The sequence below is a fragment of the Canis aureus genome, chromosome 27, assembly GCF_053574225.1.
Source record: "Canis aureus isolate CA01 chromosome 27, VMU_Caureus_v.1.0, whole genome shotgun sequence".
NCBI classification, from domain to species: Eukaryota; Metazoa; Chordata; class Mammalia; order Carnivora; family Canidae; genus Canis; species Canis aureus.
Window position 1 is genome coordinate 16,578,988 of NC_135637.1, and position 15,895 is coordinate 16,594,882.

Below are 15,895 nucleotides of genomic sequence, written 5' to 3' on the forward strand. Positions count from 1 at the left end.
TTATGGCCCACCTTCGCAGTCTTTCAGTCTCTCCTATTTCACTAACAGCCTAAGCTCCAGACAAACCTGTTCTTCACACTATTTGTTCACTGCCAACAGGTCCTTTGTACAGGCTAATTCCTGACAAGGACAAGAAACTATTCTCTGTGCTGTTCTAAGAACTTTAACCTTTGTTATCCTTATACCAAGTTTACAGTGAGGAAAGTGAGGCAAGGATAAGTTACTTGATCAACGATACACAGCCAGCAAGCAACTAAGCAGGGATTCAAACCCATCCATGCTCTGAACTACTATGCCAGACAAGATAAATAGCAATTCTCTGACACGGGCCCAAATACGTTTATCCATGCGATGTGGATAACCTATAAATGTATTTTAGTGTTCAATTTCATAGATACTTTAAGTATTTAAACAAAAAAATCTAGTAATTTAAAACTAAACTGTGTGTCTAACCTGCAGGATTATTCTCTATGAGGATACTTTACATATTAAATCAAAGACGTTGCTCTGGTATTGTATTGCACTGTGAGGTTTCTTAGTAGAATGCTATTTTGGGTACATCGTAAAGACAAAGGGAACTACCAAATAACATAATTAAAAAGCATTTTAAGAAATAGCATGATGTTCCCACAAAAAAATGTTACAATAATGGTATCTTCATGCTTAATGTTTACAGGGCTCTGTTAAAATTTATTTTACCTAAAATGAAATGACTCTTACTTAAAGACCAAAACAGATTCCAAGATATCCTCAATTTGTATGACTACCAATTAAAAGACTTCCTTTGTATCTTTTTCTCATGACCACTCACCTGTCATACACATTCTCCCTCACTTGAAACAAAGTTGTCCTTATGCCATTCATTTTTCTAAATAAGTTCAAGTACTTTCTGATATTAAGTTGAACCACATAAAATTACCCTTTTCAACCACTCTTACTAAGTGATGGATACTTCACACGCTTTGATCCAGTAACATTCCCCAATCTGACATATCAAAAAGAATAGACATATTTAACAAAGTTATGACTGTTCCATCACTGGAATAGTTTCCTGGTGGCACACAAGAGAACAACAAACAGCTTACACTGTTTTCAGACTCAATAGGAAAGAAATTAAAAATAAAAAATAATCACTCTCATGAGAAAACATTCACAATATATTAAGTGAAAATGACTGTTGCAAAACAGTATGATACCAACTCCACTTACACATAAAAATACCAAATATTAAAATTCTGTTTCAGACTTCAGGATTTTTATTCTCTTCATTTGGCAGTTCTGTTTTTCTACTTTTCTCATTAAAATGTAGTGTTTCTGTGATTTGTAAAAACAGTTCAGAAAAAAGTCACTCTTTCCTTATTCTTTACCAAAAGGATACTTAATATATCAATGAAATATACATACAATCTAAAGCAACTATAAAAATTTTATAGCCTACATCTTTTTGTTGACTCGGTAACACAGTCCATGAGAAATAACACAGTAACTTAATAAATTATTTCTAGGGATCCCTGGGTGGCACAGCGATTTGGCGCCTGCCTTTGGCCTAGGGCACGATCCTGGAGACCCGGGATCGAATCCCACGTCGGGCTCCAGTGCATGGAGCCTGCTTCTCCCTCTGCCTATGTCTCTGCCTCTCTCTCTCTGTGTGTGTGACTATCATAAATAAATAAAAATTTAAAAAAAATAAAATAATAAAATAATAAAATAAATTATTTCTAATAACATTGATCATTTTCTTTGTTGGTATGGACAAATAACTTTACCCCCCACGCCAGGTAAATAAGTCTAATTAATAGTTGGGCTTGGTTTCATCATTATTATAAAGTGGTAATTTATGCTGCTAAAAAATAAAGACCAGACCAAAAAGTTAAGACATAAGGTATCAATATGGGGTAGAGAAATGGAAGATTAAGAATCAGAAATAATCTGGGATACCTAGGTGGCTCAGCAGTTGAGTGACTGCCTCCTGGGGTTCTGGGATTGAGACCCGCATTGCGCTCCCTGGAGCCTGCCTCTCCCTCTGCCTAAGTCTCTGCCTCTCTCCTTCTGTCTCTCTCATGAATAAATAAATAAAATCTTAAAAAAAAAAGAATCAGAAATAATCTTAAAAAATAAAGGTGAACAAACAAAAATGCTATATTCCCTCTTCTACATGGGAAAAAACTTTAGAACAAAATATATGTTTTGATACTTAAATGGACAAATACAAATGTTATAATTATCTTCTGGGGTTATCTTATTTTTAAAATCCTGATAAATGGAATCCAGATGTGGTTAAACTCATTTTACCTGAATTCACTACTAACCTACATAAAATAAGCTTTGCTAATAAGTATATATGTTCTGAGATTCTGCTGATTAACCAGCTAAGGAAGCAGTCTTACCCAGACTGGGTTCTTATATTTATAAACCAAGTACTCTACAAACTATGGGGGGAACGTTTGCTTTGAACAGACAAATAGACCATAAGGTAAACAGCTCAATTAGTCCACTGTGGTTTACTGCCCTCTGGCTGTTGTGGCAAGGGATATCACAGATATAAAATGGCTGCAAAGGAAAGCTAGGAAGGTATCAAGCAAAAGTTGAAAGGAAATCCTTTAGGCAAATTCACACACCTTAGAACAGACCTTCAAATATGAAAGTTAGTTTTCTTCCTTCCTTTAAAAAAAATATTAAATATATCAACTAACAAAACATTTCAAACATTATCTGAACTTTTTCAGCCACAAACTAACAAAATATAGAGTAGTTTGGGCATAATAAAAGTTGGCTCTAGGAGACAGATATCAAAGAGTTAATGCACCACCCTAAGTAAAGATTGTAATTAATTTTGATTTAGAAAAATTCTTAGCATACTAGATGGAAAGAAGTGAAAAATTCTGACCAGACATCCAAAGAATATTCATAAAATTTCCTCTTGCTATAAATCTGTAGTAAATATAAAAAGTAGCTTAGAATTATGAAATCTTACATTAATTCAAAGTTTCCAGATATCAGACGTAATATGTAGTTAAAAATTAGGTAACACTGAAGCAAGTATCTCCTGGAATCACCTAATTATATAAGAAACAGGAACAAAACAAAGGAAAACTTGCCATATCAAAATTAGACCAGATTCTTTATATTAATCTTTCTTCAAAATACTATCCAATGTCATCTCATAATTTTGTCCAATAACGCTTACACAAATTTTGTTATCACTTTATAATTTTCCACCAGAGTTCAGCTGGTAATGAACCAAAACAGCCACAGTTCAAGAAAAAACAATTCTGTTCATTTCATTGACTTGCTTATTACTCACAATGCGCTATCATTTTAAAACAGTAGATCTTGCCTTATTTCCACCCCAAAACACCCAGGAGGCACAGTATTTCCTTTAGTAACAGTGGTTCACAGATTCTGGTTCCCAGCATGACTGGAAAAGAACAAGACAATTTGGGGGGGAAAATATGGGAGTAGAAAGAAGAGAGTAAGAGTGAGGATGTTCCTTTTGAGACACCCATTGAACACTTGGATTTTTCTCAGCAAGTCTTAATAAATTCTTTTTGAAATTTACTATTATTTATATATATAATAATATATATATCTTATATATATATAAGAAATTAATATAAATATATATATATATGACGCTAACAGTTTTTAAGAAAAAACAAAACACTTACCCTGCAGTTCATGATGTATTACACCCACTAGGTTGGGTTCGTCACCCCACCAGAATATCCATAACTCTTTGCAATCTGGTTTGACATCTCGACGCCATACACACAGCAAGTTGGCTTGCAGACAGCGGATGAAACTTAACAGGATCGGATCATCTTGGGCTGGGGCTGAAATTATGGGTCCACAGTCCCCGTGCCCTCCAAAATTGTACCTACGCCATTTGATTCCCGTGAGTTCAGCCTGGAAGAAAACAAGAAAATTACAATGGTTTTGATATTTCTTCTTACAGAACACAAAAAACAAGCTTCCATACAGATAACCAAATCTGCAATATTTACATTACTACACATAAGATTTCTCTCACTGAAAAACATTTGTCAATCTTCCTTGATATTTTTTAAAGATTTTATTTATTTATTCATGAGAGACACGGGGGGGGGGGTGGGGGCGGGGCAGAGACACAGGCAGAGGGAAAAGCAGGCTCCATGCAGGGAGCGGGACATGGGACTCGATCCCAGGTCTCCAGGATCAGGCTCTGGGCCGAAGGCAGCCCTAAACCACTGAGCCACCCGGGCTGCCCTCCTCTTCCTTGATTTTTAAAGGGAGAAAAAACTCATTTCTTTCTATTAAGATTTCTACATAGCTCTTTATATTAAATACCAAATTACAACAGATGATTATTTCCAGTTGAACTATTTTTACCAAAAATTTACTATCAAGTCCTTACATATAAAACTATTTGCTGTTCATCCTTATTTGATTCATAAATTATATTTAGAAATCAGGTAAGAGTTTAAAAAATAAGTTTGTAAAAGTGAAAGAACTTCTTTCAAAGGATCTCAATTTCTTCCCATGCAGAAGCTACAATTTGAATCCTCTTTAATCAGGAAAGTGGTGAGCACACAGCCTCATAGCCTTTCATTATTAACACCAAAGCAAGCTACTAATGAAACTGACACAAGGTATCAGCAATTTCTGCATGTTCTTTAGCATGTAACACACAGAAAAGCTTTGCTTCTAGAACAATTCCCTAATGTAGTTTTGTCTTGTTTTCTAAATACATTTTAAGGCATAGATACTAGAGACGCCTGGGTGGCTCAGTGGTTGAGCAACTGCCTTTGGCCCAGGGTGTGATCCTGGAGTCCCGAGATTGACTCCCACATCAGGCTCCCCGCATGGAGCCTGCTTCTCCCTCTGCCTATGTCTCTGCCTCTCTATGTGTCTCTCATGAACAAATAAATATAATCTTTAAAAATAAAAAAATAAAATAAAACAAAGACACTAAACCAGCTGAGAGCAGAACCTGGATCTTCATTCTATTACCTACGTTTATATTTTAAATTTTCTTAAACCTTAGAGGTCTAAGGAACTAAAATTCAAAGGTGTTTCAACACAAAAGATGAATTCCTTATTTAAATAGCTATAAACTACAACTATGTATTCAAAAGTGACAATAAAATGGATTCATAACATAATTCTGGACAAAACAGTCCATGTGTCCCCTGGCACTGGATCCTTACTCATCTTCCCCTCCCCTCCCCACCCAAGTCAATTTCTGTCAATAGTTGTTTAAATAACTGCCAACTTAATAGTATGGTATGACCCTGTACTAATATGCAGCCCTTTCTCAGCTTAGAGGAAACCATTATCATCTATTTCATCCCAAATATAACCTGGGGCCAGCCTTCAGGTTTGAACACCAGCTCCATATTTACTAGCTATAAGTAGCAAGTACTTAGTAAGTTACCTTAACTTTTGTCCCTCTGTCACCTCACCACGAAAATGAGAATAACAGTATTTACAGAGTTGATTAAACAAGCACGTATTTAAAATACTTATAATGATGCCTGGCACATGGCAAAAAATATAAGTGATACTGCTATCATTACTAGTAATGATAGTACATTTCTCTTTGTTCATATCCCTTTTGCATTTTTCTATCACACAAGTTCCTTTATTTCTTCAAACAAAAGTAATGTATATGTATGTCTGTGTTTTAAACAGAAAACCTACCTTCAATTTTTAAATAAATGTCAAAGAAACAAACTAAATAAAAAGACTAAAAAGGGGCAGTTGAAATCAGAAAAGTAGAAGACTAATAACTTTGAAAGATATGAAAGATACCAATAAATATAAATTACTAATATTTACATTAACCATATTTGAAATGTTAGAAAATTATGATCTATCAGAAATTTAAACATCAGATGAGCCAGTCCCCAAGAAATCTATGCACAGCAATTTACTCACTAGAATACTTTTACCTGTAACATCCAGGATGGTTCAGCAAACAAAATATTTGGCTTTGATTCAGAAGAATGGTTTCCTAATCCTAGCACTAACTTCCTATCAGTGCTTCCCTGGTCTCAGTTTTGATAAAGGGAAGCCATGGCCATCTGCTCTATATTCTTTATGGAGTTGTTCTAGCAAGTGACAGAATTCAGAAGGGACATAACAAGCCTACAAACTTAATCACTTCATAACTCATTCAGTTGGAAAAACTGGAAAATGTCCAATTATTTTAAAACAATTTAGTTCCTTTACCTTAAAGCTAAAATTAAATATCATTATACCAGTCTTCACTGGAAAATTAACAATGAAACACCATTTAAGCCTAACAGAGATAACTAAGCATAAAGTGAATGTTCAAAGACTTCGCTTTAAACTTCGAATTATTGTTTGATAAGACCAAAGACAACGTAGTGATACCGAAATACTGTCCAAAAAAAAAAAAAAAAGAAATCCCTATATTGGACGTATATTCACTTAGACTAATAGATGTCCTCATATACCATGATCATGTTCATAGTTAAGAAGCAATTCCACACAAACTTCTCTTTTTTTCCCCAAAGATTTTATTTATTTATTCATGAGAGACACAGGGAGAGGCAGAGACATAGGCAGAGGGAGAAGCAGGCTCCCTGCGGGGAGCCCAATGTGGGACTCGATCCCAGGACCCCAGGATCACAACCTGGGCCAAAGACTGACACTCAACCACTGAGCCACCCGGGTGTCCCTCCACACAAACTTCTATGGACCAATTTCTGACAAAAGCATAGATCTTCCAAGACTTAAAATTCTTTAATTTCAAAATTATGAAGAAACTCTTTAAAGTATTTCTAGATGCAAGTTATCCCAAAATGCAGTTATTTCTCACTGCCAAAGACAATCCATAATTATATTTAAGTTTAAAATTACACTTAAATATAAAATCAGTTTTTAAAATATAAAATCAGGGGCACCTGAGTGGCTTGGTCAGTTAAGTGTCTGCCTTTGGCTCAGGTCATGATCCCAGGGCCCTGGGATAGAGCCCCATGTGGGGCTGTCTGCTCAGCAGGGAGTCTGCTTCTCCCTCTCTGCCTGCCTGCTCTGCCTACTTGTGTGCACACTCGGTCTTCTGTCAAATAAACAAAATCTAAAAATAAATAAAATATAAAATCAAAAGGATGAAATTAAAATATACAAGGAATAAATCCAGCATGCACATATACATAGTAACAATCATATATAGAGAGATAGATATATGTAGTAACAACCACAACCATCACCTATTTACAAACAGTATGTAATTTCTAACATTAAACAATATACCAAGATCTTCACATATAATTTCTAATCTTCACAAACAGACAGCTAAAGAAATTAGGACTCAGAAAGGTTAAATAATTCTCCCCTACCTACAAAGGCAGCAAATGGTAGATCCCAAATATAACTGGATTAAAAGCATAACTGCATTTAAAGAATAAATTCCTTCCCACTCTGCCATGCTGCTTCATAAGGCTAATGGTAAAAATTAGCCCTAGAGGATTATAAAATAGTACAAAGAAACTGTCATCAACTCAATTTAGCAATGGCAAGAGCTCATGGCCATACTTTCTAATTTAAGAAAGTTCATGAATCTTTCTTTAGTCTTCCTGAGGTATTAAGAAAACTAGTACAAGAGTGCCCACACACCATCCCATGAATAGAAGAGACTTTTTAAATTTCACTCAGATAATTATATGCCTTCTTTTATATATTACCACTATAACTATAAGACTATCTACACAAGCTAATTTTTAGAGGATATGTATAACAAACCAAGAAAAAAAAAAAACAATTCTAATAAAAGCAAGAAAGATTGCAGGATTGCAGGGAAATTTTCTCATCAATGGCTAGCATCTATTGTATAAGTAGTCAAGATCCTCAGAAAATTGAACTTAATTGGTAGAGACTGCCCTGGCCTAAAGAGAAGGCGGCTATAGCTCAGAACGGTTGGAATTTAAAAGATTACAACAGAATCAGGATAAATACACTTTCTAACAGCAGGAATGTATTTTAAGAAAATTTATACTGATTCTTAAGGTGCTTTTCTTTAGGCACAATACATAGGAAATGGGCTGATAAATTCTCCCAATGGAAGTCATTTATTTGCACTGACCCATCACAATCAGAACCCACACCACCAACAGTATATACCTGCAATGTGGCTCCTCAGAGTTAAAACTATATTTAGTGGTTATCAAACAGAGCAAAAGTAACAGGCCTTGATATGAATGAACTCAGGGTGTAGTACCATAGAAAGAACACTGGCTGGAGGGCAGAAGATCTAGGTTCAAGTCCCACTTTTTCAACTACTTATCTATATGTTATTAGGAAATCTACTCCATCTCAGGAATCATAGCTTCCTGACCTGTAAAGTGATATGGCTGACCTAGATATTATAAATGAGTTCAAGTCTCCTGGCCCAGGCTAATTGCATCCCACTCACAAAGGCAACTTGTAAATGAGACTGAACTCTTAATTATATGCCTTAGAATTATCAGCAGGAATAGGAAAGCTGCCAGAAGATTTGGATTTTCAAGAAATAGGTAAACGAAAGACTTCTCAAACAAGAGAACAACTACCTTAATATCAATCCTGAGAAGGATTCTAGGAAGGTGTGCAGAAAAGACGGCTGTGATCATCAGGGACTAACCTAAGTGCACTAGGAAATTCCAAATCTGCCTCACCTCACAACCTCCTGTGATAGGGTTACTACGCTAGTACAACAGGGAAATACAGCAAACATATTAAATCATCCCTCAACTTGAGTCACAGAAAGGAAAAAAGTCAGGGATAATAGAAAACTTCTGTTAAAACATAACTAATCAGCTCCAGGTAAAGACACCAGGGTAAACACACACATCTGCTTTTGCTCTGTCTTAAATCCCTCTAAAACATCAGTAAAGAATTTGTTTTGTTTTTCCCTTAAATCATAAAACCAGAATGGTAGGTACAAGAGGAGATGAGAGCACCAAGATTTTGAGAGCTAAGAAGCTGATGCCCAAGAGATAAAGAAATTTATAAAACCTAAAAAACTGAATCCTAGCTATGGAGAAAGGAGAGATAAAACCCAATTTACAGGACACCTGGGTGGCTCAACAGTTGGGCGCCTGCCTTCGCTCAAGTCGTGATCTCCCCCGGATCCGGGATCGAGACTCACATCAGGCTCCCTGGGAGGAGTGTGGTTCTCCCTCTACCTATGTCTCTGCCTCTCTCTCTCTCTGTCCATGTCTCTCATGAGTAAATAAATAAATCTTTAAAAAAAAAAAAAAGCGAAAGGTCCAGATTTTGAAAACCTTAAAAGTAACTATAAGCTTAGTATTTAGAAACATTGAAATAAGAATTCAGATAATCAACAAATGGGGATGAAAATGTTTGCCTTTAGAAAAGGTAAAATAGGGGCCAGGAACAGAGGAATATTATTCATATAAGCCTTGCAGAACCATTTGCACTCTTAACTATGTAAGAATACATTTCTAATTTAAAAAAACAATTACCAAAATGTAATAATAAAATATATTTAGTGCACCAATAAGTCACTAATATTTATTAAGAATTCACTTCTGGGGATGCCTGTGTGGCTCAGCAGTTAAGCATCTGCCTTCGGTTCTGGGCATGATCCTAGCATGATACTGGAGTCTGGGGATCAGGATCCAGTGCCGCACTGGGCACCCCAGAGGGAGCCTGCTTCTCCTCTGCCTCTCTTTCTCATGAAAAATAAATAAAATCTTTTTTAAAAATCCACTTGTACCATTTTACAGATTGATTCTACAAAATTTCTAAGCTTAAGAATAATTCAGTATCCCATAAATTGTGTTGCAAAAAGTCAAAAAGGTTATTTGCCACATCTTACAATATTGTGGTGCTGTTTCTTTTCTCCATTGTTAGAATACTAAAACTTCAATAAAGGGTCATCTGACCCTTGATTTTGGCTCAGGTCATGATCTTACAATTATGAGATTGAGCCCCCACATTGAGCTCCACGCTTAATATTCTCCTTTTTTTCCCCCTCTCCTCTTACCCCTCCCCCTTCTCCTTCTCTAAGACAAAACAAAAACAAAATAAAAAAATCTTCAATTAAGCAAAGACATACTTCCCGTTACATGCTCCCTCTCACCTAGGTCTGCTCAATTCTTCCTACCCATACCTAAGCAGCTTGCCAAGGATTCATTTCCTCTGCAAAAGGGCTGAGGGCAACAGGACACTGCGCCTCCCATGTCACTCCCATCTAACATATTATTTCCACATTGTGAGAAATGCAACATAACTCTCCATACAATAAAGTTGTATATCAAAGATGTTCTCTAACGTGTATATTTTTGATGATTCATAATAACTTTTTTCCTAAATTGTAATTTCCTTTATAGCCCTGTTTACCAATATTAACTCAAAAACATAAAGATAAAAAATGGGAAGCTGGTTTAGCAGAAGTATGAGTGAAAAAAGCTCGAAGATTTTGACATTTAAGTTTAATATAATTAAACAATGTGAAATAACTACTTTAAAGTTACTGCCGTCTTAAGCTACGTTAATATAAACAGAGTATGCAGATCCTACACAACAGATCTTACATAGCAAGTCACTAATCAATATTGCTTTCAGCTCCCAGCTCCAGTTTGAGAGAAATCTAGATAAACTACAACAAATTAACATATGAAGGTCAAGGTTGGTGAGGAAATGGAAACATGTCATATGGCTAGAAGGTTATATGGCTTCATGTTCAAACCTTTCAAGCAAATAAACATGGTAGCAAAAAATAAAATAAAGGCACAGTTAAATTAAGCTGAATGAATTTAATATGGAGTTAACATTCTGAATAAATCTGTAAAGTCTTCATTTATATGAAAGACTCCTATGTGGAAGGTGGATTAGATTTGTTCAGCACTGACCCAAGTGATAGCAGAGGACTGATGATTAAAACAACAACAGTGAGAGGTTTCTCAAGAAAGGCACCCTGGCTGAGATCCCTGAGAAGCAGAAGATATGAGGTGTTAAGGAGAAGCTATTAATACTGGATGTGGTTTCAAACATCAAAGGGTTGTCTGAACAACAGGATTTGTAAGATTCCTTTCAAACCTTAAATATGAATCTCAGACTCTTTCCTTCCAATTATAAGATTTTTTGCCCCTAATATCATTTGTATTCAGTCAACTAGTTCAAGGGGCTGAAAAAACTATACCCCATGGGTTGGCCAACTGTTCTTTTCTTTTTTTTGTTCTTATGAATAAAGTAAAACTTTATTGTAAAGTAAAACAACTTTGTCCATTTATTTACATGTTGTCTGTTGTTCTTTCCACATTACAACTATAGAGCTGAGTAGCTGCAACTGAGACAATACAACCCACAAACCTGAAATAACTACTCTGATCCTAAAAAAAAAAAAAAAAAAAAAGTCCGCTGACCCCTGAACTAGGATACTAGGATAATACACACAAGCAAATTTGACATTTAAAATATAAGCAGCACCATAAATGTTGTTCTACCATAAACAACTAGACAAAAAATATGAAACTATTACTTTCAAACACTGGACAAAAAAGGTAGCACAGAGCTAGGAAAACAAATGAAGTAGGCCCTGCAATGGCTGAGGCATCTGGAATTTATGAGAACAGATTATCAGAAAGCTCTATGGAAAAATAACTCCAGATATCTCATAGTTAAGATATCTCTAGTAAGAGACCTATCACTCTAACAGCTCACATTAAGCTGGGAGACAGTCTAGTTCTAAACAGTCGGGGTGAAAACACTGTTAAAACATCTTCGACAATAGAGACCACAGAAGGGCCATGCCTCAAAAGTAAGAAACTAGGCATATGCTAGCATCAAGACTGCTCTAACCCACCCAAAATAATCAAGTCTCAAAAATATGATCATCACTATCACCATCACTTCATCTAGAAGTAACTTAATTGCCACCCAAAACAAAATTCAGCTCTTTCAGGAAAGAAATCCAGACCTTCTTTTTCTTTTCTTTTTTTTTTTTTTTTTTATTTATTTATGATAGTCACAGAGAGAGAGAGAGAGGCAGAGAGACACAGGCAGAGGGAGAAGCAGGCTCCATGCACCCGGAGCCCGACGTGGGATTCAATCCCGGGCCTCCAGGATCGCGCCCTGGGCCAAAGGCAGGCGCTAAACCGCTGCGCCACCCAGGGATCCCGAAATTCAGACTTTCAACAACATAATAAACACAAATCCAACAGCCAATAAAAAAATACCATTCAAAGATGTAGATAGATAGTCAGGAGAAAAACCAGTGAAAAGAAACCCGGACACGAAAGTGATGATGATATCAAAAATCATTTTACAACAGCTATTTTAAGTATGGTCAAGAATTTAAAGGAAAAAACAAACTTAAAAAATGAAAAATATAAAAGCATAAAAATTTCCAAACACAAAATTAAAAACTCACTAAATAAGTCTGACAGTAAATATTAGGCACAGTCCAAAAAAAAAAAAGTTAGGAAAGTTGACAACATACAATATAATTATACAAGTTGAAGAACAGAGAGGTTTTATAAATTGAAATAATTAATAAAGTCAAAAGCAGAATACTATCAAGCACTCTAATATGCAGGTAATCAGGGTCCCAGTATCCAAAGGCAGAAGGGAGAATTAAAAAAAAAAATGTTTTTGAAAACTAGCCAAATTGTCTCCAAATGTCGTGAGAACAATACATCTTAGACCCAAAGAATTCTGTGAACCCAAAACAAAAAACAAAACAAACAAAAAATCTAAATTAAATTTCTGATCATCAGTGATAAAAAAAATATCTTAAAAGCTGTCAAGAGGGAAAAAAGACACATTTAATAAGGGAAAACAAACACAATATTTACAACAGACTTCTCAACAGAAAATATGCAAGCCAGGAAAACAACAGAACATGCTGAAGGGGGGGAGGGTAGGTCCATATTTAGAATTCTAGATCAAACACAATCCTTCAAAAAGTGAAGGTAAAATACAGACTTCTTTTTAGATGAACAGAAACCAATGGAATTGCACCATAAGAAATACAACTAGAGGGATCCCTGGGTGGCGCAGCGGTTTGGCGCCTGCCTTTGGCCCAGGGTGCGATCCTGGAGACCCAGGATCAAATCCCATGTCGGGCTCCCGGTGCATGGAGCCTGCTTCTCCCTCTGCCTATGTCTCTGCCAATCTCTCTCTCTCTCTGTGACTATCATAAATAAAAATTTAAAAAAAAAAGAAATACAACTAGAATGCTTTTGAAAAAAGTTCTTCAGATACAAGGAAAATATCAGATGGAAATCTGGATCCATACGGAAGAATGAGTACCTGAGGTAGATAATATATGAATATAAAATAGTTATTTTCTCATTTTTTAATTTCCTTAAGACAAATTAACTCTTTACAACAAAAATAATGCATCATAGATTGAATACAGATATAGAAAAAAAATACGACAACAGTAGCACAAAACCCAGAAAGAGAAAAATGTAGGTATACTGCTCTAAGGTTTTTTACATTACAAATGAAATTTAATAATACTTAAAAACTGTGAAAATTTAAAAGATGCATATTATAAATCCCTGACCAGTCCCTAAAAAGTAAAAGATTATATTTAAGATGCCAACATTCAAAATAAAAGTGAATCATAAGAAAAAAATCAAATAATCCAAGAACAGGCAAGATAAGAGGGGAAAAAAAGGAACAAAAATCGATGGGATAGAGAAAAATACCAAGATAATAGACTTAAACACAATCATCAATAGAATTATATCAAACACAAATAGTCTATTATAAGTAAAAAACATCAATTCTCAGAATAAGTAAAGTTTTAAAAGGCCCATCTATATACTGTCCACAAGAAATGCACTTTAACTATAAAAACAAATTCTAATACAAACAATAAGAGAGCTAAAATAGGTAGATTAATAACAAAGTAGACTCCAAGAGAACTATAAAAGAATAAAGAGGGAAATTTTGTAATGAGAAGTGTCAATTCTTCAAGAAGGCATATATCCCAAATGTGCAGGCATCTAACAACCAGGCTTCAAAATATATGAAGCAAAAACTGATATATCTAAAAGGAGAAACAGACAAATCCAGAATTATAATTCAGCAGGCTTCCTCTCATCAACTGATAGAAAAAGTAAACAAAATCAATAAGGTACATAGAAAACATGAGCACCATCAACCAAGATAACCAATCTGACATTTACCAAGAAAATTATACTAACACACTCAACAGAATACACAAGTTTTTCAAATGCACATGAAAGTCACCAAGAGAAACCATATGCTGTGCCATAAAATACTGATACAGTTTTTTAGTTTTTTTAAGATTTTACTCATTTGAGAGAAAATGAGAGCACAAGCAGGGGGAGTAGCTGCGGGAAAGGCACAAGCAGACTCCCCACTGAGCAGGGACCCCCCCTCCCCCAATTTGGGGCACGATCTCAGTACTATGAGATCATGACCTGAGCTGAAAGCAGGCACTTAACTGACTGAACCACCCAGGTGCCCTGAACAAAATTAGAAAGTCACAAAATATCTAGAACACTCGCTCTTCTCCACAAAAATATGGAAATTAAATACCTTTCAACAACACGTAAGACAAAAAAAGGAAATCACAAGGGAAAGTAGAAAAGATTTTAAACTGATGGATTATGAAAACAAAATACACAGAAAAAATACAGGGTACAAATAAAACAGCACTCAAAGAGAAATCTGTAGCTTTACATATTTATATTAAAAAGGTATAAAATTGCTCCAAACTTCTTCCTTCAGAAGCTAAAGTATAAATTAAACCAAATGTAAACTGAGAAAAAAAATAATGAAAAGAGAAGAAATGAACGAAATATAAAAGATACTAACAATAGAGAAAACCAATAAAGTAAAAAGCTATTGTTTTTGTTTGGAGAGTTTTTTCTGTTTTTTTTTTTTTTTTTTTTTTTTTTAAGACTTTATTTGAGAGAGAGTGCCCAAGCAGAGGGGAGTGGCAGAGGGAGAAACAGACTCCTCACTGAACAGGATCCCAGGACCTTAGGATCATGACCTGAGCCAAAGGCAGACATTTAACCAACTAAGCCACCCAGATGCCCCTTGTTGTTGTTTTCTTAATCAATAAAATAAATTTCTCAAGGTTAATCAAAAGAGAAAAATAGTCAAATTACTAATATCAGGAATGAAAACAAAAATTATTTCATATTTTAAAGACAATGAAAAGATAATAGAATTATTATAAACAACCTTATGCCAATAAATACAGCTACTCATTAAATGGACATATTCTTTGAAATAATTACCAAACTAAAACAAAAAAGTTAAAAATATGAATAGCCCTAAATCTATTAAAGAAATGGAATTCATAATTTAAAACCATCCTACAAAGTATTCTCCAAGGCAAGATGGCTTTACTAGTGAATTCTATAAATACCACCAATCCTGCACAAATTCTTTCAGAAAACAAAGGAGGAGCTAATTCTCAAATCATTTATGAGACTAACATTACAACCCAAGACAAAGATATTGCAAGAAAAGAAATCCACATGCTAATTTTTCATGAACATAGATTTTTAAAATATTAACAAAATATTAGCAAATCAAATCCAACAATACATAAAATGGTTAACAACACACACATGGGGTATATCTTGGAAATTCAAGCTTAGCTGAATTAGTTCAAAAGCCCATCAATGTAACTTGAACCAGTTTAAAAATCCATTAATAAAAAAATAAAAAAAATAAAATAAATAAAATAAAAATCCATTAATATAATCCTCAATATTAAGAGAACAAAACCTATAACCATCACAATAGAGAAAAAACATTTAACAAAACCAACACCTAGTCATGGTAAAACTAAGTAAACCAGGAATTAAAGGGAACTTCGTCAACCAGATTAAAAATAGGTTCAAAAACTACAGCTAACATCACAACTAACAATGGAAGACTGAATACTTCCCAT

The 15,895-nt window shown here is 34.9% G+C and overlaps 1 protein-coding gene across 5 annotated transcripts in view; it reads right to left on the reverse strand.

The window, feature by feature from the left end:
* The window catches only part of MED13L (mediator complex subunit 13L), a 297,211-nt gene that overhangs the window by 258,484 nt on the left and 22,832 nt on the right, over nucleotides 1-15,895 (reverse strand). For all 5 annotated transcript variants that reach the window (XR_013366559.1, XR_013366560.1, XM_077875776.1 and 2 more), the window contains exon 2: nucleotides 3,669-3,906. Coding sequence is in view for 3 of the 5 variants with exons in the window: in XM_077875776.1 (XP_077731902.1) it covers nucleotides 3,669-3,906 (238 nt within the window). In the remaining 2 variants the exon portion in view is untranslated. The remainder of the gene's footprint in view (nucleotides 1-3,668; nucleotides 3,907-15,895) is intronic.